This window comes from Cavia porcellus, unplaced genomic scaffold, assembly GCF_034190915.1.
Source record: "Cavia porcellus strain 051 isolate PalLab524CR breed Dunkin Hartley unplaced genomic scaffold, mCavPor4.1 scaffold_7, whole genome shotgun sequence".
In the NCBI taxonomy this organism is placed as follows: Eukaryota; Metazoa; Chordata; class Mammalia; order Rodentia; family Caviidae; genus Cavia; species Cavia porcellus.
Window position 1 is genome coordinate 80,469,577 of NW_026947490.1, and position 26,683 is coordinate 80,496,259.

The 26,683-nt window shown below is 40.2% G+C and overlaps 1 protein-coding gene across 2 annotated transcripts; it reads right to left on the minus strand.

Moving 5' to 3' along the window:
• Nucleotides 1–912: 912 nt before the first annotated feature.
• On the minus strand, nucleotides 913–25,798 carry LOC100718474 (sodium-dependent glucose transporter 1-like). 2 transcript variants are annotated; one of them, XM_013149005.3, is made up of 4 exons: nucleotides 24,740–25,798; nucleotides 8,512–8,680; nucleotides 6,978–7,094; nucleotides 913–5,827 (listed from the first exon to the last, which is right to left on the minus strand). In XM_013149005.3, exons 2-4 carry the CDS (start codon nucleotides 8,615–8,617, stop codon nucleotides 4,848–4,850), a joined length of 1,203 nt encoding a protein of 400 aa, XP_013004459.1. In that variant the 5' UTR covers nucleotides 8,618–8,680; nucleotides 24,740–25,798; the 3' UTR covers nucleotides 913–4,847. The 2 variants fall into 2 exon arrangements, with proteins under 2 accessions (XP_013004459.1, XP_003466525.2); XM_003466477.5 differs by lacking the exon at nucleotides 24,740–25,798 and adding an exon at nucleotides 24,097–24,424 and having other exon boundaries at nucleotides 914–5,827.
• Between the last annotated feature and the right edge of the window lie 885 nt (nucleotides 25,799–26,683).

A 26,683-nucleotide genomic window follows, 5' to 3' on the forward strand; every position in this document is an offset into this window, starting at 1 on the left:
TCGCAGCAGGTGGTATGGTCAGAACTTGGCCACTAAGTCCACCCTCGTGTCTGGCAACACCCATGACGATGTGACATGAGTGTAGCCCCAGTGGAAACCACATATTCTGTTGGGAGCAGGAAATCCTCTCTTCTCCTGGCTGGTGCCAAGGCTTTCCAAGAGGACCCAGAAAAGGCCAAACTACGCCCAGAGCTCCTGGCAGGAGGCTGATCAGAGTACACAGCTGTAACCTCAGGTGATTCAGAGGAGAGATGGCAGCGATTAAGGACACCTGGCATATCGGTTGTTGTGACTGTTAAGATGAGGACAGCGTGTCATTTAGACTCTCAGCCTCAACTTTCTCACTTTAAAAAGTATCTTTCCGCAAGATTCATCCCTAAAGTATAAGGAGCCCTGGGGAGGTAGCTGACACCCAAATCACAATCCAAGGTAGAAGCAATGAACTGCATTACACTCTGGTTATTTTTAAATATGTTAATGATGGCTTCCGGCTGAGAGGCTCTGAAGAGAAGGGAAAGTTTCACCACGTTGTGCCATTTAGAAAATCCTTTCCACCCTGAAACACAATTATATGTGCAATTACGTCCATTAGGAGATTATTATTCAGCAACACATTTACTAAGACATCCAGATAGTAATAGATGTTTGGTAGTCTGCTAAATTTAGAAATTAGATCATAAACAATTGTCAAGAAGCTACAAGGCCCAAGATGTCACATGACATTTCCAAAACATCTGTATGAATTGAAAATACTACTATTTTCTAACCCAGAGCCATCATTTTGGGGCACTTAAAGTCAAATATCTGAAAATATTTTCAAATAATTTCAGAATGAGAAATGCCAATCTCAGTTTTAAAAATCAAAGAAATAGCTAATGACCAAGAATATTTTCTTAACAAGTATCAATGTTTATTTACATCAATATTTTACTCATACAAATTTTTATTTTATTTTGTTGTTCCTGCTTGGTTCTTATTTAGTTTTATTTTTTGAGACAGAATCTTGCTAAGTTGCTCTGATAGCTTTGAAATTTTGATCCTCTTATCTCAGTCTCCTAAACGAGCCAGGATCACACACATGTGCCACACATCACCTGAGCTCTTTGTTATGTGGTACAAAGGTGTATAAACGGTGAACTGTTGATCATGTAGCAATGAAGGTAATAAAAAAGAATTTTTCTTCTTGGCTTCTACTTAAAAAATAATATATACTTAAAAAATAGTTTTGGATCCTTTGGAAATGGTTTGGAGAGCCCTGGGGTTAATCACCAGTACAGCAAAAATATATAAATAAATACATGTATGTTGTTTTAAGTTGCTAAATTTGTGGTTATTTATTACTCTGTGATGGAAAACTTGGGTAACTTGCATATCAACAAACACTGAAAAACTGACCATTTAGATTAATATTACGTCTTAGGATTAGAATAAATCTTTTTCTCCCAACATAGGAATACACATTCAAGCTTTCATGATGCCTACGATCACATATAGCTGCTATAGTTTGAATTTTTATGTCTCCTCAGTGCATATGTTAAAAGCTTGGTCCCAGAGTTGTGCTATTTCTAGGTAGTGGAACCTGTGAGAACCAGACCTACCACAAGGCCTCTTATGTAATCGGGATAGAAGAGAATGGAAGAAACTCTGTCCCTTTCTCATTCTCTTCTGTTTCCTGGTGTGAGGTGAATGGCTTTCTTTTGCCACGCACTCCCCAGCCATCCCATCATGTGTGGCCTTCTCAGAAGCCCAAAAGCAAAAAGACTTTTGGATTGACCATGGACAGGAACCACCAAAATTGTAAACACACATCTTTTCTTTTTTATAAATAATTTCAGATATTAGTCAGGTAATGGAAATTGTTTAATACGGGAAAGTTGTACCAAGAAATTATGTCTAGGCATGCTCCTGATCACTGAGTTCCCTCCCCAACCCTTTGCAGTTCCTATAGCTAACAGTGGGGAGGAATCTGGATTTTTAAGGAGAGAAAGCCTAGAATGTTGTAAGTAGAGCTTACAGGGTGATCCTGGGGAGGGTTCAAAAGACCAGAACATGGATGGAATCATGGACAGTAAAGGCAGAGCTGATGAGATTTCAGCTAGAAATGAGGACCATGCTGGGAGTTGGGCTTAAAGGACATCCTTGATGCACGAGGGAGGAAAAGGTGGCAGCACTGTGTCTGCTCCCTTAGACTTTGTGGAGTTTGAGCTTTGAGAAGACGAATTAGTTTACTTGGTGGAGGTTTCAAGGCAGCAAAACATTCAGGCAGTGGCATGAATTTTACTGGCTGGTTTTAGCAACATTGACAAAAAACAAGCAGGAATAGACCAGGATGACATTAAAACTTGGTAGGTTTACCAGATACAGAGCATGTGTGAACTTTTGGGCAGGATGGTGACATTATTAGCAGCAATAAAAAGAAATCAAGGGCCACATGTGTGGCAAATGGTTTTATTCTTTGTGCTGCTGGGATGATGCACTGTAATGCCATAGGCCTGAAAGCTCTGGAGCCAAGCAATTGTGGACTAGACCCTCCAAAACTATGAGCCAAAATAAACCTTTTCTCTTTATAACTGAATGATCTCAGCTATTTGTTACAGTAACCATGCTCGCTAACACAATGGCCATTCACATTTTGGATTGTGAAACCTAGTGAATTCCAGTGTGAATTTCCAAGTGTTGTGCTGTGGACTTATTACCATTATTCTCTCCTGCTCCATCCTCTACCCTCTAAAAGCAGATGCTGATAGGAGATTCCTTCTTATATCAAGTCTCCCAGTGGACAACGGCCTGAGGGAAGACAAGAAATGGAGCAGAGGTACTTCCCAAGCCAAGCTAAGGGAAGAGTACAGTGCAACAAGAGCAGCAGACTTTTTGCCCTCAGTTTCCCCACCAGCCCACTCAAAGCTGGTGACATGAACCAAGGTCGTAATGGAAGTATAAGGAGAATAGGCAGTGGCCAAGAAATATTTTGTACTTAACTTAGGACAAGCCAAAGCCATTTTTCTTAAAAGCAAATTTATAGAAATTAGGTTTCTTAAACATAATACAATCAGGTATAAATTAGATATTATTCAGCATAAAACTTTGGAAGAAGTAAACAAAATCTATCGTCAGTTCTCATCATTTATCAAAGAATGGCCACACTAGATGTGCCACGCTCAGATGGAGTGTCATTTGTCGACTCTGTTTCCCACGCCATCAACCCACCTTCGCATCTTTACTTTGTTTCCCGAGTATTTCAAACTCAGGAAGAAAAAGAGCTTCTCATGATGAGTGGCACACACATTGTAATCTCTGGAAAAGACTGTGTCCTATTGTAACCCTAACATTCTGCTTGGTTCACTGTGCTTATGGTGCTGCTCCTCAAAATCAGTGAGGATCAAAGCCTGAACAGGAAGACTCAGTCCCAACTTTTCACATAGTCTTTGGCCTCGAGGAATTCTCCTTATAGCTTCAATATTTATGTAGTGATTCCATGAAAGCATTGAAAATCAGAACACAGTGTTTGTGAGTCACGTCTGAACATAAGTACAGAGAAAATTAGCATATCAATATAACTTTTTTTTTAGAAAAAAGTATACTCTTCATTAATTCAATACATTACGGTATTTTGCTGATTCTAAGATACTGTAAAAGACAACATTGTTTTATATTTGCAAAAAATTATGTTTACAAAAAGTTTCAGTTCAGTGTCACAATGTTATATGATCATTTATTGTAAGACATCTTGATTTCAAAATAGTCTAGGGAACATGTATATATTGCAGTGATCAAATTCAACATTAAAATACATTCCTCTTAAAACTACCAATAAAATATTAAACACTAAGAACATTAAATTGGCACATATTCATAATTAATAGCATATTCTTAAAGCTATTCTGTTTTTCCCTCTCAGTTGAAAGGGGGAGCAGGCTGGCAATGACACTGATTTCTAGGGATGGCTCATATGACTATAAAACATGTATTTTCAATTTGGAAATCATCATAGTCTAATATCACAGACCAGGAGCTGAAGTAAATGAAGTCTACATAAGGTGCCTCGGTACAAAGCCAGAAGGCAGAGGCATGACTGGAAACCCAGTGTTTGGGGTGCTGCTGTGTTCTTTTCATGGACATCAAAAACCAAGTTGATCATTACCATTCTTTAGTCCAATCCTATAGGTAGGGCAAATCAATTCTTTAAAACATCTACTTGGAAGGATGTTCTTTTATGAAACTAAATCCAACTTTCTAGGCAGCTTATGAATGTCTCATAATTTGCTTAGCAAATCCATTCTACTTCTCCATGGGTTTTGCTCTGTTAGGCATCAGACTCAAACGATTTCTCTGTATGTGCTGAAACACAAAGGTCTTAAAATATTATGTAATCTGCCTCATGTCAAACACTGGTCTCATGCAAGATCCTACACTATGACCATTTGGTGGTTTGTGAGAGTCTGTGGGAGTGACAAGCACTTCAAAGCTTTTTAGCACTTACTAGAGAAAGATTCAGAAACTTGGATCTACAAAACATGCAGAAGATCTGATAATGCTGTGCTCTCTCTGGCCTCTTTGGAAGTGGCTATTCAAGAAAATCAGTAAGTAATCCATCTTCCCTAAGTTCCTTTTGTCCTGATTTCTGACAAAGTACTTCAAAGGACAATTCCAACATTAGATGGAGAAGACTCAAACATTTTTGTAGTTGAGAGGAATTAATCAGAGACTTCAGGTGTGGCTGCCATTAAACTGTTTCTAGACGTTTGCACATTATAGAAGCGCCATTGTATGACGCATTTAATTACTTCCAAAGCCATCTCATTGTGTTTTTCACATCCTTGCTTCACTTTCTTCCTCCTAGTCCTGAACTAGAGGCAAAGCTTTCTGGATCTCATGCTTGATGTTTTCTTTTCCCTGCTGTAGACAGAAAAGGTGGCTAATTTATACATCACAGCAAATAAAACTATAATGAGAATTGTTGACCCCAAACACATGTACAGAACTACTGGAAACTCTGGAAATAGTCCTTGAAGAATTCCTGTCCCTGCAGGAGTAGCCATCAACCCTAGGGAAGCACCAACTAGAATAAATGCCGCAGACTTCCCACTTATGCTCGTGTACTGCTCAATCCAAGAAATACCGCTGGGAAAGGTGGCGGCCATCGAGGCCCCATACACTGAGCTCGCTATCCACAGACAGAGTGGGCTCTTGTCGAAAAGCACCAGGAATAAACATGACACCAGGCTTCCAGTGTTGCTCAGCACAATCATGGTTCCAGGCCGTAAACATGTGGCAAACAAGATTGCCAGGCCCCTGCAGGCTGCAAAGGTCCCCCAGAAGGCGGAGTTCAAGCCAGCCGCCTCGCTCTCCTCCATGCCAACGTGGATGGTTGCAAATGAGAAAACATAAGAGCTGTAGGTTACCTCAGCTCCAACGTAAAAAAAGAAGAAGAGGAAAAGGAGGCAGAGCAGGGCCCTGTGATGTTTAGCTCTTCGAGATTCCTGAGCAGAGGCTGTTGATTTTTTGTGCTTTGTGCTTTTCATGAAAAACAGAGCAAACAGGAAGACAGAAACTACAAAGGTGTAAGTGCCGATAGCAGCATAAGCCCACAGTAAGTTCAAGTCATCAGGCGCTGCAAACAGAAGGCCTGGGTCGGCTTCAGGAGATCGGTTGAGGGCTGCAGGGTGAAGGTCAGGCTCTGTGTGGTTTTCAGGTGATGCTGTTGTCCCCAACGCCAGTTTTGCCAGAATAGGAGTCAAAAAAGCACCCAAGGCAAAACTGAAGTGTAAGGCCTGCATATGTGGGGCTCCTTTGTCCCCCCATAGAGCCAAGATAAGGACGTTCCCACCTATCAAGGAAAGATGGGGAAATAGTTTAAGTACAGTGATTACATGGCCTGAGCATTATAATATTCATAGTTATCAAACATTCAATCACTTCTGTGATTGAAGACCTCTAGCCCACTGCCACCAGACTTACTGTATATAACATTTCATTATTAGATAGTGGCCACATTACCACAAATTACTGCAATGATTTCTATGATTTTGATTGGTAGTCACTTTTGGAATATATACATAACACGTGTGTGTGTGTGTGTGTGTTGCATCTGTTACATATATGTATATAACTAGCCAGCTGCTTCAGTTTCCCCCATGCCAACATGGGTGGTTACAAATTAGAAAATATAAGAGCTGTAGGTTACCTATATGTGTATATAACAGATGCAAAACATGTTCAGGAAGTCAAACCCTGGAGGATTCTGCTGTGCCTATGACAAAAAATAAAAACACCTCCCAGCATCTGCCCTAAACAGGTCACCTAGAAGATGAAAGGCCACAGTTTCATAGTGGTAGCTATCTTGTTTTTTATCAGACAGACATATATAATTCTACCCTGTAACTCTGCAACCAAACTAAACCCAAACTGTAAAATATTTCCAGAATCTATCCAATAACTTAAAGCATGGAAGGGAAGCCAATGTCTCTTATGTTATTTATCAGATTTTCAAGGGCATGACAGAAGAGGCAGCAGAGCAGGAATTTCTGAGTGAGAAAAAGACAGAAAAGTAAAAAAAGTAGCGCATGCCCAGGTTTTTCTTCGCTCCATAACGGGGGCACATTCTTAATTGGGTGGTTGTTTCTATGCTTTCACAGCCAAATAGTGGTTCCTATTTATGTCTAACCCACCGCTTCCTCTTGCACTGCAACAATAACCTTCTATCCCTCTCACTTGCTCTATAATTATTCCCATGAGGGAATCCCGCCCTGTCCTGATCTGTAAACCTCCCACAGAACCAAATCCCCTAAGTTCACTTCATAGTGGTGAGTTTGACGCCCTAATTAGCAAGAGGAGGAGCTACCAGATGATTCTGACTGGGTGACCCCATGAGCATGTAATAAATCTGGGTCTCTCAAGAGCTTTGCAAGTGACAGCTTCATATCTTCTCCTATACTTTTCCTAGTAGTGTTCCAGGTGATACTGCAGGGTTCACTAACCTGTATCCAGAACACCCAGTCCAACACCAGTGACAGACATCATGACAATCAGTAATGCTGCTGTCTTGCAAAGAGGAATGAGATACTGAGCAATTGAGCTAGCCAACATCGACAGCCCTGAGAAGGAAAGGCAAACGTCAGCTGTGAGAAACAGTATTCATCAGGTTCCTGGGTCAAGTAAACCTAGAGACTTCAAATATACTACATACAGTCAGATTACATTCGGATATCTTCAGAAGATTGTAGACTGTACAAATGGTTATTTCCTTTAAAGCTTTTGTAAGTTCTATGGACTACAAAATATAAAGTACCATGACATAAATGATAAATCACCATGACCATTATAGTACTGCTAGTAATAAAACTCTAAGTTATATCACAAAGGAACTTTTACAACAAAAGAGACAGGCCACAAATTATTCACTTAAACATTTCACAGTTAATAACTGAAAAAGACTTTTAGATCTGAGGTACTATTTAAAAGGCAAAAAGAAAATAGAGTTATTGTAGTTGGTAATAAAATTTTAATTTTCAAAAAAGAGGGAGAAATATAAGACATATAGTGCTGGGCTGAGAATGTACGTAGCTCAGTGCTTGCATGCCATGCACACGGCCCCAGGTTCTTCCTCAAGACCTTTCATGCATGTGTGTATGTGCACATATACACATGAGTATGCATGAATATAGATGACTATGTGTGTATACAGGCATGCATGGGATGTGCATATACATGTGTGTATATACATGCAGGTGTATATACCTACACGTGTGCATATACATGTAAGTGTACACATCTGCATGTACATGTGTGTTTGTACATGTGTATAGATTCATGTGAATATAACACACCTGCAACAAATTGTATTATACACATTTGAATACATGTGCATATATGTCTATACACACATTTATATTCACATATGTGAAATACAAAGGGTATTTTATTCACTAGCAATAATAGATTATTCTCTTTTCTTAGGTGTTTTATCACACTAATCTAAATTTTTTAAAATGTCATTTTATTAAAAAATATGTTAAAAGCTTTACAATTTATAATCAGAGAGAAGGAGAGAAGTTAGGGATCATCACTGGTATGGGGGAGCAGGAGCAGAAATGTAGCCCTTGCCAGTCCCTCACTGCTCTGGACCCCTTCATGCTCAATCCAGAGGCTGTAGGGCTGGGGCAGTTCCCAGGAGCTTATTCTGATCTCTGTGGCTCCAGGACAGCTGCCCTCTGCCCTGATGAACAGAGTGGCTCCCTGGATGCCTCCCTGATTTACAGTGAAGGTTGGGCAGGCTGAGGATCTCACACACACACACACACACACTTTACCACTAATCCAACTTTCCTGAGGACATAGCACAGATGCCCTCTCACTCCCAAAGTGAGCAACAACAAGGAGGCCAGCTTTCCGGAGGTCACCTAAAGGCCCCCACTTCATCAGCCAGCCATTCTGCAGGCTGCTGTTTTTCCTAGGGACAACCAAGGTGAAAACACACTGGAAGTCAACAGAGTGAAATTGCTATTTACTTACCTAAAAGTAAAAAGTGATTCATACGGTCGAAAAGAACCCCACCTATGGCACAGCCACCCAAATATCCCAAAGCACGACCCACAAATATTTCAGAAAGGCTGCTCATATTTTGGTTCACATTTCTTGCCAAATCTTGAAACGTGGGTCCCAGTACAGCAGCAATCAATCCCTGAAACGTGAAGACGAAAGCTGTTACAAACAAAATGATATGCGTCTGACTTACGTACACGACGAAAAAAATTGGGGAGTGCGTTACAGGACAGTGTAGAGAATTACCTCAAGACCCACAGTAAGAAAAATTACGGTACTAATATTAGTAGAACTATAGATGCCTATTATTTTTCTTTTCAAAACCCTCAATTTAAAAAATACACTTAATCCTTCTGGCTCTTGGTTGCATTTTGTTTTCCATTTGAATAATAGCCTAAGATTGTTCTGTATTAAAAGTTAATCAGGCCCAGCCTATTTGGGACTCCTGCACCTCACCATCGGTGTGCAGAGGAGGGGCTGGGCAGATCTGGGGTGCCTGTATCCGCCTCCCCGTGTGTCTGGAGGACTGTGGATATCTCAGCAAGTAGGGGAGCATCGCAGGTTCTAGAGGCCCTGCAGCCTGTGGTAAGTCCTCAGTGCACTCTGCCCAAAGCCCAGACCGTTTGGGACCCTCCAGGCTTCTGGGTGCAGTAAAGTGGATAAGTAGGTTTGAGGCATCTATATCCGCCTCCCCATCCCGGCTGTGCGTGGAGAACTGTGGAGCTTCCAACAAGCAGGTGGGCGCACCGTGTCCCTGAAGCCCAGCTTATCTGGAACTACGGAGTTCTAAACAGGCAGAAAAGGGCCATTGGTTCTACAGGCCCAGTGGCTTGGGGTAACGGGGTGCCAGAGTGTCAGAAGCTGCGAACATAGAAGGGGATTTCCAACAGACCCTGAGGAAGCTTTCAAATAACACTTGAAACACAGAAATATAGGAAAATGACAAAACAAAAGACCAAATTACAACCTCAAACCTCCAGCCCATCTCAAGAAACCCTAGAAGCAATGTATATAGAAGAAAATATATGCCATTCACCTCAAATATTGGACACAATAGCTACTGAAATTAACAAGCAACTCCAGGAAGCTTTAAAGAAATTCAAACTCAAAATAATCTCCCAGGTAAAAGAAGAAATGATAAAAGAAATGAAAGAGATTCTGAATATATCTAAAGAAAACACAGTTAAAAAATTGGAGGAACTAAACAAAAAGATAGAATCCCTAGACGAGCAATATAAGAAAAAACAGAATACATAATGCAGATGCACAGAGATATACAGGAAATAAAAAACTCCACTGAAAGTTGTAAAAACCGCCTCAATGAAAGTGAAGATAGAATTTCAGACCTTGAAGACAGGATTGCAGCTAGTGAACAGGAAAGGAAAGATCTTTTAAAAATAACAAGGAATCAGGAAACCACAATTCAACAACTGCAAGATGATGCAAAGATAAATAACATAAGAATGATAGAGATTAATGAAAAAGAAGGAGACAACATAAAGGATGTCAAGAGGATATTTAGAGAAATAATAGCTGAAAATTTCCCAAGCATGAGATCAGAAACCGACATCAGGATCAGTGAAGCATATAGAACTCCAAATAGTCATAACCAAAATAAAACTACACCCAGGCATATAATAATCACCATCCCAGAAATCCAACACAAGAATAGATTATTAAAAGCTGTCAGAGAGAAAAGACAGATCACTTATAAAGGCAAACCTATCAGAATCACAGCAGACTTCTCAGCAAAAACAATAAAGTCAAGAAGAGCATGGAATGAAGTATTCCAGATCCTAAAGCAAAATGATTTTCAACTTAGACTGATGTGTCCTGCAAAACTATCATTCAAAATAGATGGTGCAATACGATACTTCCATGACAAAGAACAGCTGAAGAACTTCATGAACACCAAACCAACCCTGCAAAAAACATTGAAAGACAGTTTAAATACACAAAGGAAAAAACCACTAAGCAAAGCAGATAATTAAACAGAACAGAAAGATAAAGATGCAACAGCAGAGAGATAACATGTCAACAATAAACCAGCATTTAACAGTAATAACCATTAATGTAAATGGTCTCAATGCACCAATCAAAAGAAACAGACTAGCAGAATGGATCAAGAAACAAAATCCAACCATATGCTGTTTACAGGAAACCCATCTAACCCAGAAGGATACTCACAGACTGAAAGTCAAAGGATGGAAAACAATTCTTCATGCAGCAGGAATCCAAAAAAAGGCAGGAGTAGCCATTCTGTTTGCAGACAACGTGAACTTTAAACCAACAATGACCATAAAGGACAAAGAAGGTCACTACATACTCGTTAGGGGAAAACTCCAAGAGGAAGAGATAACTATCTTAAATATATATGCACCAAACTCCAGAGTACCCAGTTATATAAAACAACTATTAACAGAAATGAAAACTCAAATTATCAGTAACCCAATTGTAACAGGAGACCTTAATACGCCATTGACACCAAGGGACAGATCAACCAGACAGAAAATGAGCAAAGAAATAACAGAACTGAATCACACCTGTGAACAAATGGATTTGATAGACATATACAGAATGTTCCACGCAACAACATCAGAATACACATTCTTCTCAGCAGTACATGGATCATTCTCTAAAATAGACCATATATTAGCTCACAGAACATATTTAAACAAATGCAAAAGAGTTGAAATCATCCCTTCCATGTTATCGGATCATAGCGCTCTGAAATTAGAAATTAATGATAAAAGATACTGCAAAAATCCCGGAAACACATGGAAACTGAATAACACACTCTTGAGTAATCAGTGGGTCACAGAAGAAATTAAAGAAGAAATTAAACAATACCTAAAAGAAAATGAAAATGCAGATACAACTTACCGGAATTTGTGGGATGCAATGAAAGCCATCCTCAGAGGAAAATTTATTGTACTGAGTTCCCACATCAGGAAAACAGAACAAATACAAATAAATAACTTGATGCTATACCTCAAACAGCTAGAAAAAGAAGAGCAAGTCAAGCCCAAAGGCAAAAGAAGACAGGAAATTATAAAAATCAGAGCAGAAATCAATGCAATAGAGACTAAGAAAACAATCCAAAGAATCAACGAATCAAAGAGTTGGTTCTTTGAAAGAATAAACAAAATCGATAAGCCCCTAGCCAACCTTATTAAAAAAAGAGAAGAAAAAGCTCAAATTCATGCAATAAGGAATGAAAAAGGTGAAATCCCTACAGACCCAATAGAAATACAGAAGATCATCAACACCTATATCAAAAACCTCTACTCTCAAAGGTTTGATAACACAGAAGAAATAGACAGATTCTTAGAAACATATGAAGTACCAAAGCTAGATCAAGAGGATGTAACACTGTTGAATAACCCAATCTCTGTTAATGAAATTGAAAATGTAATTAAGTCCTTACCTACAAAGAAGAGTCCAGGCCCAGATGGTTCACTGCAGAATTCTACAAGAAATACAAAGAAGACCTAATGCCGACACTCCTCAAACTATTCAATGAAATTGAAAGGGAAGCAATCCTTCCTAAGTCATTCCTGGAAGCAAATATTACTCTAGTACCAAAACCTGGGAAAGACCCAACTAAAAAAGAGAACTATAGACTGATCTCCCTAATGAACACAGAAGCAAAAATCCTCAATAAAATATTGGCAAATAGGGTACAGCAAATCATCAAGAAGATTATACACCATGACCAAGTGGGATTCATCCCAGGAATGCAAGGATGGTTCAACATATGTAAATCAATAAATGTAATCCACCATATCAATAAAGCCAAAGGTAAGAATCACATGATCATTTCTATAGATGCAGAAAAAGCCTTCGATAAGGTCCAACATTCATTCATGATAAGACCTTTACAGAAAATTGGAATAGATGGTCTTTACCTCAATATAATAAAGGCCATTTATGACAAACCAACAGCCAGTATCATACTAAATGGCCAAAAATTGAAAGCCTTTACTTTAAAATCAGGCACAAGACAAGGATGTTCTTTATCACCACTCCTATTTAATATAGTACTGGAAGTACTAGCCAGAGCAATTAGGCAAGAGAGAGAAATAAAAGGGGTAAAGATAGGAAAAGAAACTAAATTATCATTGTTTGCAGATGACATGATACTCTACATAGAAGACCCCCTATACTCCATTGAAAGACTCTTAGATACAATAAATAAATTCAGTAATGTAGCTGGATACAAAATCAATACTCAGAAATCAATAGAATTCCTACACATGAACATCAAAATCACAGAGAGGGAAATAAGAGAAACCACACTCTTCACATTAGCAAGCAAAAAAATGAAATATTTAGGAATTACTCTTATGAAAGAAGTGAAAGACCTGTACAAGGAAAATTATAATACACTGAAGGAAGAAATTGAAGATTATCTCAGAAAATGGAAAGACATTCCTTGCTCATGGATAGGAAGAACAAACATTGTGAAAATGGCCATTCTCCCAAAACTGTTATACAGATTCAATGCAATCCCAACAAAAATACCATCAACATACCTTATAGATCTAGAGAAATCACTCCTAAAATTCATCTGGAACCAGAAGAGACCTAGAATAGCAAAGGCAATTCTAAGTAGCAAAGGCAAGGCAGGAGGCATCACAATCCCTGACTTGAAGCTATACTACAAAGCAACAGTAGTAAAATCAACATGAATCAAAACAGAGCTAAAGATCAATGGAATAGATTAGAAGATACAACCACAACTACAGACACACTCAACCACCTTATCTTTGATAAAGGAGCCAAGCAGGTTCACTGGAAGAACGACAGTCTCTTTAATAAATGGTGCTGGAAAAACTGGCTCTCCATTTGCCAAAAACTAAAGCTAGACCCATGTCTATCACCATGTACTAAGTTAAAATCTAAATGGGTCAAAGATCTGAATATTAAAACAAAAACACTAAATCTACTGGAAGACAAATTGGGTAGAAACCTTGAAGACATAGGAGTAGGTAGAGAATTCATGAACAAGACTCAAACCGCACAGGAAATACTTCCCAGAATCAATAACTGGGACCACTTCTTATTAAAAAGTTTCTGCATGTCAAAAGAAATCTCCAGCATAGAGAAAAGAAAACCCACAAACTGGGAAAATATTTTAGTGAACTCTCTCTCAGACAAGGGACTCTTGTCTAAAACATATAAAGAATTAAAAAAACTCAGACCCCCAAAATTCAAAGATCCAATCCAAAAATGGGCATCTGAGATGAATACTCATTTCTCAGATGAACAAATACAAATGGCAAATAAATACATGAAAAAATGTTCATCATCATTGGTCATTAGAGAAATGCAAATTAAAACCACACTGAGATACCATCTCACTCCGAAAGAATGGCCGGGATCAAGAAAACCAACAACAACAAATGCTGGAGAGGCTGTGGGGAAAAAGGAACTCTCCTGCACTGTTGGTGGGAGTGTAGACTGGTACAACCTTTGTGGAGGTCAGTCTGGAGATTTCTCAAAAAGCTGGGATTGGAAGTCCCATTTATTCCAGCTATTCCACTTCTAGGCATATTCCTAGAAGAACTGAAAGCATCATACCACAGTGATATATGTGCACCTATGTTTATAGCAGCACAATTTGTAATCGCCAGATCTTGGAAACAACCCAATTGTCCATCAACTGCGGAATGGATAAAAAAAGTTGTGGTATTTCTATGCAATGGAGTATTACTCAGCTATAAAGAAGGATCACATTGAGATATTTGTCAATAAATGGGTGCAGCTTGAGACCATACTCATAAGTGAAATAAATTAATCTCGCATGTGTGAATACCAAATAGTTTCCCTAATGTAAGTAGTGATTCAAATATATAAAAAAAGTGGTAATCATGATTCTCCATTATGTGGCCTTGATACCGTATAAAGTTTTCACTTATTAATTGGAAAGGCTTTATTCTGGGCTTCTTGATATGGAAATATTTGAAGCTATAGTATATGAAGTTTTATTCAAATATTTCAAGGAAAAAGACAGACACTATGGTAACTACTATTAAGTTGGGTTATTTGGTGGTGAAGCACTAGGTTGCTGAAACAGTCATGCTTTGACCTGTATTGTTATATTGTTATGTCCTGTTTTATCTCAATCTCTCCTTTATTCATTAAAAAATTATTTAGTTATTTTTTTTAATTAAGGGGAAAAATTTAAAAAAATAGCAGTATATATAATAGTAACTTTTTTTGATTTCCTATTAACTTGTTTTGAAGTCCTGTAATACTCCCACTATCTTGTTTTGACTGATTAGACTCTGTTTCATTCTGTATGATAGTATCAAGTTTGAGGGTATAGGCAACTACTTTAAAGGCAATAAGATTCACTAAGATGTCCTTTCTGGTTTGACTATTGTCTCCTTTAGAAGTCCTGTAATGTTTACAATGCTTAAGTTTTATTGGTCTTGTTCTCTACTGTTTTGTTCAACTTTATAATATCTAATGAGATAGACAATTCTTTTTAAGGAAACAAGAGACATTATGGTAACCATTGTTGATAACCTTGTACTCTGTTTTTACATCATGTGCTATGTCTATCCTTGGTTTTGACTGACAGCTTTGTTTTGCCATATTTGACTTTATTCTCCCCCCACCAAAGTAATAAGAACTAAGGAGTAATAAAACCCAAAATGTATAAATTTTGTTGTAAAAAAAAGAGAAAGAAAAAAAGAGCTCTAAAGGATACAACAGCAAGTGTGTTTAGGGGTTTTAAATAGCTGACCATATTGATGTTTTTGGTTGGATCATTGAACACAACTGTTTGCAGTCTCACTGTTTGCATGTCTACTTTGTATGCTTTGGTATTGTGACTTGAGCAACTATCTCTAAGATGATAATATGTAATCCATTAACTGGTGATTTCTTACTGGTTTTTTTTTTTTTTTTGTAGTTCTGTATTACTTGTACCCTTACACCGCTTTGTTTTGTTTTGTTTTTTGTCTTTTTCCTTTTAAATAAAATTTTAAAAAAGTTAATCAGGAACTGGGAATGTCAGGGCTTACACACCACATGTGAGACCATGAGTGTCATTCCCAAGACCAAAAGTGCAGCGCAATAAAATTTAGCATTAAATCTATTTTTGAAATAGCTTTATATTTTGAAATGTATTACATGTAATAACATGAGAATTTAGATGTCAAAAATTTAAATTATCAAAATAGTCTCATCTTTGTTGGTGTTAAAACAGCAGTATTTCTGGTGCATATGGTTCCTTCCTCTGAATAAAACACAAAATGTTCAAGATAAATAATTTAAATATTTTTGATTCTACATTTTTCTTCAAAAAAATACTCAGACATCAGGAGTACAGTTTGCAAGACTTCCTTAGAAAATTTTGCATATGCATGTACAAAATGACTTTGCAAATAAAGCTTAAATCAAAGACAACATATTGTGATAAGCTACATTAAATTGTTTGGTCCTAGCTGTCTCTGTATGTACCACCATGTGACCTAACTTCACATAGGGACAAACTGTGCCCTAATAGGAGTATTCCCTGTAATAAATGGCCAAGCTTTGGTCAAACGTATGAGCCAATCTTTCAGTCAGCCCCACGCTGCACGCTGCATGCTGCATTTATGTAATGTTTTTCTTTTAGTGGATTTGCATCAGGTATCTGAAGTAGACTTCCAGTAATTCCAGGGAGGCTGTGTGATCAATCACATGGACCAGCCGGGGCCCCTCCTGCCCACTGACCTCACACAGCAACAGCGGGTTCTAGGCAGGTTTTCTCTTTTACTTCAGCTCACAAATCTGTCTTTGGGGCTCTCTGAACGTTTTTATACTGGACTCAGTTCAGGGTCACACAATTAACTGGATTGCATCCAGGGTGAGGCCTCAATTAGGTACTTGATAAAAATCAGTGCCTCCAAACCTAAGGCAGCTGGGACTCCCGGGACCTTGGTGTCCACTCTCTGAGATACGAGCTAAATTTATTTGAAGAAGTAATGGGCCTTGAATGTTTTTTTATTTTTGAAAAATTGAATTAACTTTATTAAGGACACTTTAGAGTTGTAGTGGCCCTGGATGATATTTTGCACATAGGTGACATTACTTAAGAGAGACATTAGAAGAGTGAGAATCCAAAACACAAAGTAATTAAAAAACAACACAGAGTCAGTGGGTCTCAGCCTTTCGTTATTGCACAGAGGTATCTAAAGATTAAACAAATCAAAGTTCACCTCTTTGCAAACTTCTTTGCAGAAAGTTAAACAAAAAAAGTCTTAAAAGTCTTTTTTATAAATAATAGATTATCCTGCTGCACAGAAAATTTTACTCCACTGGCTAGAAAAAAATTAGGGTCCATGTACTTTTTGATAAAACCCAGAGTTTGATATTTTACCTGGCTGATGTCCAAAATGTTAGAAATTAAAGCTATAAGATCCATTTCTGTTTATATATTGATGTGCTATCTTTTTTTCTCTGCTTATGATATTGATGAATGAAATCATAAAACAGCTCTATTTAACAGACTCTCAGAAAAAGACATGCTTACATAAATGAAATATTGTCTCCAAAATAACATCAGACATGGTAGCGCACAATTGTGATTATAGCTCTTGGGAGGCAGAGGCAGGAGGATTGCTTCAAGTTCAAGGCCAGGATAGGTGGACCTAGGGAGCTTAAAACTACATAGATAGATCCTGCCTCAAAAGACAGAGAGAAAGAGAGACAGACAGACAGACAGACAGACAGACAGACAGGTAACATCCAAGTTTGTGTTGAGTAGTCTTTGGTTAATAAGAATAAGTAAAATGGACATATCTTAGGGTTTTCAACATTAATAAAATATAGACACAGCTTTTACTACTAGGTTTACAGGAGTCAAGCTATCTGTACAGTACAAAATTTGTCAGTAAGGAAAATAAATTATGGTGGCTATGAGGTGGTCTCATTATATAAGCAATCCAGGTGTGTTAAAATTAAAGTTGAGTTAAACTTAGCACTAAGAGATATACCTGAGTAGCTTCAGGAGGCTGAAGCCTGATTAATCATGCTGAAGCATGATTATTCCAGGTTGAAGGCCAGTGTGGGCTACTTAGTGACACTCTCTCTTAAGACAAAAAATAAACAGTGTGGAGAACGTAGCTCGGTGGATGAGCACTCCTGGGTTCCACCCCCAGTACCACAAAACAAAGTAAGGTAAAAATTCTCAAGTAAAAGATGTTTTCTGATATCAGATGATTTTACTACTCTAATTTGTGATCATGAATGGAAAGTTAGGGCTGAGAGGTATCTGTACAAAGAAAAATTAATTCATAGGGTTAACAAAACAAAACCCAAGGGGCATGATAAAATATTTCCTACTGTACTGTTTATCATTACAGAGATTAAGGACATTCTGGACCACTAGTAAATACCCTTTATACCACCTTGCAAAGTTGCACTATGACAGAACACGGCTTCCGGAGGTTAGGATTCAGAGCCTTGCCAGTTGGCAGAGCTGGTGTGACTTTCACATGGCTCACATCCTAGTGTTCATGGGAGATTAAGGGCACTAAAGGTGAGGAGGCTGGGTGTGGTGGCACATGCCTGTAACTCCACCTCTCTGGATAGCTGAGGCAGAAGGGTCACAAGCTGGAGTCCAGCTTGGACACTGAGCAATTCAGTAAGACCCTGAAAAACCCTGGGAGTGGAGCTGAGTGTGAAGGTCCTAGGTTCAAACCCCAGTAATAGAAGAAAAAGAAAAAGAGAGGGAAAGACAGACAGACAGACAGACAGACAGACAGACAGACAGAAAGAAAGAAAGAAAAGGAAAGAAAAAAGAGAAGAAAAGAGAAAAGAAAGTTCTATGTAATATAAGTTTCATGCTAGGAGAGTTTTTAGAGAAAATAAGGAGACTAGCTCCTGAGTTGCCAGGTGGGGTTCTGACCAGGGTGGCCCTGTCTTAAAAAAACAATTTAAAGGACTGGGAATACAGCTCAGTGCAAATGTCCTGGGTTCAATCCCCAACATTGAAAAAAAAAAAAAAGAATGCATAGGAACACTGCAGAAAGTTTGTAGAAGATGCACCTGCGAAAGGGATCTTTAGTGTGACAAAGATGGCTAAGATTAGAGAGGACTTATGTGGTAATTTTTTCTAAAAAGTGAAAAATTAATATCAAAAGTACACAGTAAAACTAGAATTTCATCCTCTCTTAAATCAAGTTGAGTTGGTGTTTTAGGCATTTCCTTTATTTTTGGGGTATGAGGATTTGGTCATTTCCTAACACAGTTTTAAAGGATTTTTCCTTATATTTGAAGCAATTGACCTATGAAAGAAAGATATGTGTTTTACTGTTAATTTCTTCTGTGCTGTCTTTATTCAATTATTGATCACCTACGAAAACAGAATCTTTTCTATGAAAAGAGCCAAGGCTTTTTAGCTTTCATGCAGTTTTCTGTATTTGCCTATGAAGGGCTAATATCACTTTGGTTTAATGACATCCTATATAAAATGACCTGTGACCTCGCTTTGATAAATGTTTTAAACTTCTGATGATTTGAGGGGTCTTCCAAAACTCAAATTCTAAATTAAGATTTTTCTTGACCCTGAATTAATTTTAGGATTCTCAAGATAAGCTCATGCTCTACCTCAAAAGAATATCTCTCATAAAAAGAGAGACTTTAAGGTAACTGGGTATATTTTATACATTAAATTACATGGGAAACATTGTCAAATAATGGGTAATGCTAACATTTCAGTTATATTCATATCTTATGACTATGTTCATAAGTTGTATGAAACTCCTAAAAATCTAATAATCCTATAATAACAAAACCCATCATAATTCTAATTGTTATCTTGAAATACATGCAAATGTAGTACAGTGCCATGCATCTGTACTACCAGAGAAACAGGAGGCTGAGGCAGGAGGGTCACATGAGCTCAGGAGTTCGAGTTAGCACAAGCAGTATAGCAAAACCCAATTCATTTCAAAAAATATTTGTCTGCAACAAAAATAACCAAATTTTCTTGACAGTCGAATCACTATTGTAACTAATTCTCATCAGATCTTTAACCAGGCTCTTTCAAGTCTTGTCCCTCACAGGCAAGTCTATATTTCACCTGATACTTTGCTGAGCCACCGCCAGTTTGATGCTCAGGGACTTCCATGGAAAGGACTCTGTCAAGAGTGGGTTTCAGATAACTTAGGCTCCCTCCATTGGACTGGGTAAGGATTCTTAATAAACAGACTCACTGGCTCATAAACCTAAAGCTGATGTTTAACCCAACATCAAGCACAACAAAAATTAATTATATACTAAGGAAATGACTTGCAGATTTTCCTACTAAGTCAGCAATATGGAAATTGTTGATATGCAATTTGAATGACCTCTATAAGGTTGATACAGGTCTGACCCAAATCTAATTACATTGCACCTTCCATTATTAAAAGCTCTGCCCTTCATGGATGATTAGGGACATAAACCTTTTAAATTGTAAAAAAAAAAAAAAAAAGAGGCTTAAAACTAATGGTTACTTACTTTGATAGATGTTTTAAACATTATTCTGGTAAGATCACAAAAACCTGAAATGCTATGCTTCTAGTGCCTTCAGGTCTAGATAGATGTCTTTCACTTGTCACTTTCAGTGGATATTTTCTGGTAATACAGAAGTATTCCTACGCAGGAAGGCTGATGCTCAACAGAAGCCATGGTGACTAAAAAGTCTTTTCATTGCGGGGCATTTCTAGTAAAACCTCTAGCGTCAGAGGTACTAGTTTCACTGAACAAGTCAGAGGAGAGTCAAATAACGTGTCACAAACACAGCAGCGGATTAGGCTAAGCCGAGTAAACTGATCAGGTGCCTTAGTCAAAGTTGTTAGCAGTTTGTGGAGAGCACAGGTTGACCTCTCACGAAGTAGTTGCTGGAAGCCTGAGCCCCTCCTGACGGAGGCTCTGTGTCCTCTCACGTATCTCAGACAACTCTGAGTTGACTCAGTACTGTGAGGCTTTAATACATTATCCCAAAACATTTCCAGAAGCAAAAGAAGCCTTTCCCGTCCCACCACATGAGGACAACTAGAAATTTCATGCTCTAAATGCAGATAATGAGTCTTGTGGAAACACCAGCAAATGACCATCCCTGACTTTGTTAGAAGGGGTCACCCCACGTTTTTCTCTGTGGTGAAATTTCAAGGCATTGGTTTTTGGATCTGGACCTCACAACTTGGAGGAAAGTGGAAACTGCACACTGTTGGGGACCTCGGGATAAGCTGATGAGGGGTGCTTCCTATATGTTCAGAACTTTGCCAAGACTTGCGTGTCCTTGTGAAAGTCTTCTTTTCCTTTTCCAACATTGCCTGCTGACCTAATTCCTTCCTTTGCCATACAGGAAAGCAAAAGGAATTACCAGATAGTTTTAGCAGGGGCTAATGCTGTAGGAAGAAATCAGAACATCTGTGGGCTTTGCAGGCTGATACTCCTAAATTAGGATTCAATTTCACTACTGCCAATGGTGCTCTGGGTTTTCAATTAATTACCTTAAATTCCAGGGAAAAGTGCAAAGCTCTCTTCTCCCTGGAAATAGTGCCCTGACCTTGCCAATTAGTAACCTGACCACCAACTAATAGAGAAAAGCTGAGTGCTGTCTGCAGAAAATGTTCTGTGGTTCCAGAAATTGCACGTACAAAGCCAGCCGATTACTTTATCTGGAAACAAGCAAATTCTTGCGTGGTGTCACTGCATTAAATCCAGTAACGATTTTCTATTAAGTGAGGTTATGCTCCTTACAACCTGCTATTAGAGGAGCACAAAAAAGATTAAGTTTCCCACTGGACCTTGCCAAGTAAAGCAGACCGATGGCCCAAGAACTGTAACTGACCTCTGCACAATTGCCACTAGGTGGCACACTGTTCGGCCCCCAAGAGTCTAGGTTGAGTTTGCAGAGAACTTCTGATTTCTCAGGGGTTCAGATCTCACTCTTTGAATTGACTCACTCCTGCTTTCTGAATAGTATTTCCCTACAAGTCCCCACACCTCCCATAGAGGTCAAAACACTCAGGATCCAAAATTAAACCTACCTTGAAGTAGAGAAAGATAAATTAGTTTCCAGTGAGGAAAATTCCTAATAAGATTCCCCCGGTGTTCCCTCTTGGCAGCCTTGGGGTGCCACTTGTAAGGAATCTGAAGCAAGCAGGCTAGTTAGGGGAAAATTTGGACCTGTATACAACCAGATCTCCTTGAGGTTCAGAAGGGTAGAAAGTGCTCTCTGAGAGATGGGTGAAAACATTTATGTTCCACAAAAACACACGTCTTCCTTGCTGCTATGGATTTGTGTGTGGCCCTGGATGAAACTGGATGCTGTGCTTAAATTTCCCTTCATTTCACAGCTACAGAAAGAGTAATTTAAAAGGTGGCTGAGCAGCTGGAGGTCTAGCTCAGTTGGTAGAGCACATGCTAGCATGCACTAGGCCATAGGCACAAACTCCAGCCTAAAAGACAAAGTAATATATAAGAAATGACTGGTAACAGTGCTGTGTTTTAGGCACCACCACTGAACATGTTAAGGAAAGTTCTCGGGAGTGGAGGAAAGAAGCACATGACGTGGTCACAGAAACAACCAGCAGTTGGTTTGCAAGCATCCTGAGTGGTGGGTGGTAGGCCAGGCAGTTACAGGGTGTTCTGTTCTTCACATTTAGTGGGACTCCAGGTTCCTGTGACTTGTGACTTGTAAGTGCACACATGGATACTTGTTTGGATCAAGCCATTTTACAGCCACCCACAGTCCTTAGCCAATATCACTGTCTGAACAAAGACTATGACCAATTGGACTAACTACTGTTGAGCTCTCTTTATGGTGTGAACTTTGAATGGCTTGATTTAGAGCATTTTGGTTCATGGAGATGCCCGTTAAAGGGTGTTCTTTAGCTTCTGGATATTACTGATGTACAAGATGTCAGTAATACAACATCTCCTGAAAGTCACTCTCAAGTCTCCCTAGTGTGTTGTATGCCCTCGAGTCCTAAGTGTTTCTATGCAGCCGTCCTTTGTACACCAAACACAACAGAAACACAAAGCACCAAGAATCATCCCAATTATCTGTCACTGTCAATTGTGAACTACAGAATTAGACTCTCTCAGTTAATTATGATGGTGACAGAAAGGGTCAGTGCCCTCTCAAAATGGAGGCTGAACAAAAGTAGGGACTGTTTACATTAAATCTGGCCCGAATCTGCCTATATACGTGGGGAACGGCAACCTACCTTAATATGTCAGCACTGTAATCTGCCTGCTTGTGAAACAGATAGCTGAGCAGCCAACGTTTTAGGTAGTCACAGGCTGCATGCTGCTCGTGAGTGTGCAAAGAAGATGAATGAGCTATAACTGCCAAACTCTTTCTGTGTGTCCCTTTCTTCTTCTGTCTCTATACACTGTCTGCCATCTTCCTGGGTAGAGCATTCGGAATCTGTACTGTTTTGGGGATGCTTCCAAGTTCTCAAGTCATTTCTTTGCCCAAAGAAGGTGCTAAAATTAACTTGTCTGACCTTTTCTTTATAATGCACTAGCAAGAACTGAGTGTTACAGCGTAGCAGGCTCCTGCACTCACATGCTCTGGAGAAAGGATTACGAGGAAGTTCTCTGCACCCTTTAGGAAAAATAATGTTGTACATTGTCTACATCTCCAGAATAACTGGCTCTCATTGCAGTGTCCTGCTCTCAGTGCAGGCTGTGTCCCCTTCCTGAGCAGGCCAGCCTAGCTCTAAAGACATGGAATCTTGATGCACCATACCAGGGCCCTTCATCCCTTCTGAGAATTTACAAGATCTGGCACACAATGGGCTGGAAAGTGATTTTTTTTCTCATTCCTCTCTCCATCCTTCCCCCACCCCAATCTGAAAACTCTGAGAAACAATTACAGTTCTCTGAGATGCTAAGAGATAAAAGTGACCCTCCACAAGACTCACCCTTCTAGATCCCCTAGGTCACAATTATCCAGTGATAAGAGGAAAATTTCCACAAATGCTGAATTGAGGGGCAGGCCAGGGCTTTGGCTAAGGCACATCTTGCCATGCATCTTGCTCCAACAAAAACATTGAAGGGTGTTGTCCTGATTCATACAGGATTGGAGCAGAGTAGGTGAGGTTCCTGGCTGCACCACTTAACCAGCTGTGTGCTCTGGAATTCACTTTTACCCTGGAACTTATATTTCCCAGTTGCAAAATTAAGTGATTGACCGAATTTAGGGCATCAGAAAGAAAAAAATCGAGACAAATCACTGTTGTGTGTGCTAATTTGGCATGTGGTAGAGCAGTAACTAGAGATCTGCCAACCCTGTTGGCTCTCCCCATTAAATCAAGGACATGAAGGAAGGTTAGCTGGATTGGAAAACGTGCTCGGAAAGTCAGTTTCCCACTTGACAGTAGCCCTCCGTGATTACTGCCGTGCCCGCGTGCCAGATGAGGAAACCGAGGCCCAGGCAGATTAGCTAGTGACCCAAGGTGACAGTGTGCAGGGGACCAAGAGGAGACTCCAACTGGGAACACCGCGTTCTCTGCAGGGAACCCCTCGGGCCCAGAGGGTTGCATCCCCAGCTCTCACCAGCCCCAGGAAGGTGGCATACAGGACCGCGGTGGTGAACCAGCGCAGTGCGCTCCCGGTCCGGGGCGCCGCCACTGCCTGCGGCGCAGGCTCCGGGCCCGAAGCCTGGAGGAGCCGCTGTGCAGCAGCCGGGGTCCCGGCACCGCCGAACTCCGTTTGCAGCTCCAGCTTGGCGGCGACGGGGAGGTGGCCTTGCAGCCGCCGAGCTTTTCTTCGCCGGAGCCGGTGGAGCACGGAGCCCCGGTCCTTCCCTGCCTGCAGGTCCCTCCCGGCGCTGCCCCGCCCGGGGCCCGTCCGGCATCCCGGCCGCGGAAAGGCGGACTTTGGACCGCACGTGCATTGCGGGAGACCGACCAGGGCGCTCCATCCCAAGCTTGGTTTTGGAAAGGAGGCTGGTAGCCAATGTGAGCCTCGGCTCCATCCGGAAGGTGGCGTGGTTGCCTCGGCGACCGGACCTCGCGGTCTGGTTTACGCAGCTGGAGACCAGCAGACCGCCTCCCCGCGGCCGGGCGAGCTGGGACCGGAGGCGCAGAATGGGGAGGTCAGAGGGGAGACCGAGGCCCGGGTTCCAGCGCCCTTGCTCTCAGAATATCAACCGAGAAAGGTCCTGGAATAATAAAAAGCAGTGCCACCCAGTGCTGACCTGAGACAAGGATTCGGGAAATTCCAAATGCCAGAGGGCTATGGCAGAAAATAGCGGCGACTTTCCACTTTGGAGACCAGCACACCTTGATCTTTCACAGTCAACGTCCTTCAAACTTTAGGTTCTAAAAACACCGCCTCGTGCAAACACGACCACTCAATCTTCTGGATTTAGAAAGACCTCAAAACAATGTAATCCTTGCAGTTGACAAGCTTAAAAGAGAGTGCTGCGCAAGTGAAAATGCTGTTAGCCAAAAAGAACAGCTCGTCAGAAATGAAGCCGCTGTGAGAAGACACAAAGGGATACTTTGTGAAAGACTGAGCTGAGTTGAGGGTCTGCTGCTCTGGCTTCTCATCCGTCTTGACAGCGTTAGCTACAGCATGTCAAAGAGAGCTACAGTTGTAGGAACATCAGATGGCACGACTGTGGTACATGCAGCTTCCTGGAGGCCATCATAGAAGTACACTTTCTGGAAGAGAACGAAGAATGTGCTAAAAGAGAAACAGTCAAGTATTCAACCGCTGTAACATTCTGGCTACTTGATAAGTTTGGTCCCTAGCGGAAATCTCAGTTCTCAAACATAATGTCTGTACAGCTGGAAACAGGGATTTGCAAACTTAGTAAGAGTGGGGAGGGGAAAAGGAGAAAAAAAGTAGGGGAAGGTGGAGAAAGAGAAGAAAAAAAGAAGGTAAGCCACAGGCAAACTTTCGGGGATAAAATTTGAGTTGTGAAATGCAAAATAGGGCTTCAACCCTCGCCACAAGTTTTACAAAATCCCTGCTCTTGTTCTATCCAGTCTGAGGTCTTGTGGCCTGTCATCTTTCATTGTACAAATATTAGCTGAGCCTCATGGGTCAGCCCACGCATGTATTCTCAATCCTCATAGCAACAATCTGAATCGCACGCTAGCCCTGTGTACAGATAGGAAGGTGAAGACACAGACAAGAAACGCCCTGCCAAGCTCAGCCAGAGAATCAGTGGCTGTCTATGGAGTGTGACAGCAGTTCAGAAAGAAATCAGGGTCCAGTTGCAATGTCAGCTAAACACAAGACCTATTCCCAGCAGAGAATTTCAGTGTTGTAGGAAAATAGAGCTAGACATCGATCTGCATGAGTTCTTCATTTGCATTTGAGCCTTAACTGGCCTTGATAGATAGCAAGAGGTTAATGTTTATTAACACAGGTCTCACTTTAACTTGGTCTTGAACACACAGCAGAAAAGAATAACCGAGAGCTGTAAAAATAATGGTAAGGTAGGCTCAACATAAAAAGGGGTGCCCTAACCACTGCCACCTGCTGACAGTTTCCAGCTACTACACCTATAGACAGGTCTAGGAGCCTGCTGCTTACAAATAGCTATTTCAATCCCTTAATGGCAGCATCTGGACGTGGTTCCTTCCCCAGCATGCCTGTGAGTTCTAAAGTGTGTCCTGAAATTTCATTGGAAGCCTTTGAAACATCAAGATGATGATAGATGACAAAACCTAGCCAATTAGAGTTAGGTACTCAGAAGTAGTACTTTAGTAAGAAATTTTTATTTTAATTGAAACAATATAAGAAAATGGATTATTATAAATTACTCTTTAATTTACTTCTTGCAGCACTTAGATTGGGAACAAGAACCTTGTCCACACTAGGTAAGGACTTGGTGTAAGATAGCTGTATTATAGACTGCCAAGTTGGTTGGAACTGTTACAGGCAGACAGGGCTGGGCCCTGGAGGGACTCAGTGGAGATGAGAACACATTAGCACTGTGGCTGGAGGTACACTGAAGAAGACTGGCTGGATTTACACACTTCCCTGAGGGATAAATGCAAGCTTATTATCGGTACCGTCCTTTTGAGATTTCCTGTATAAATAAACCAGTGTCTCATTAGGGGTGAGCTATCTTCTCCCATCCACTAAGACTAAGACTAAGACTAAGACTAAGACTAAGACTAAGACT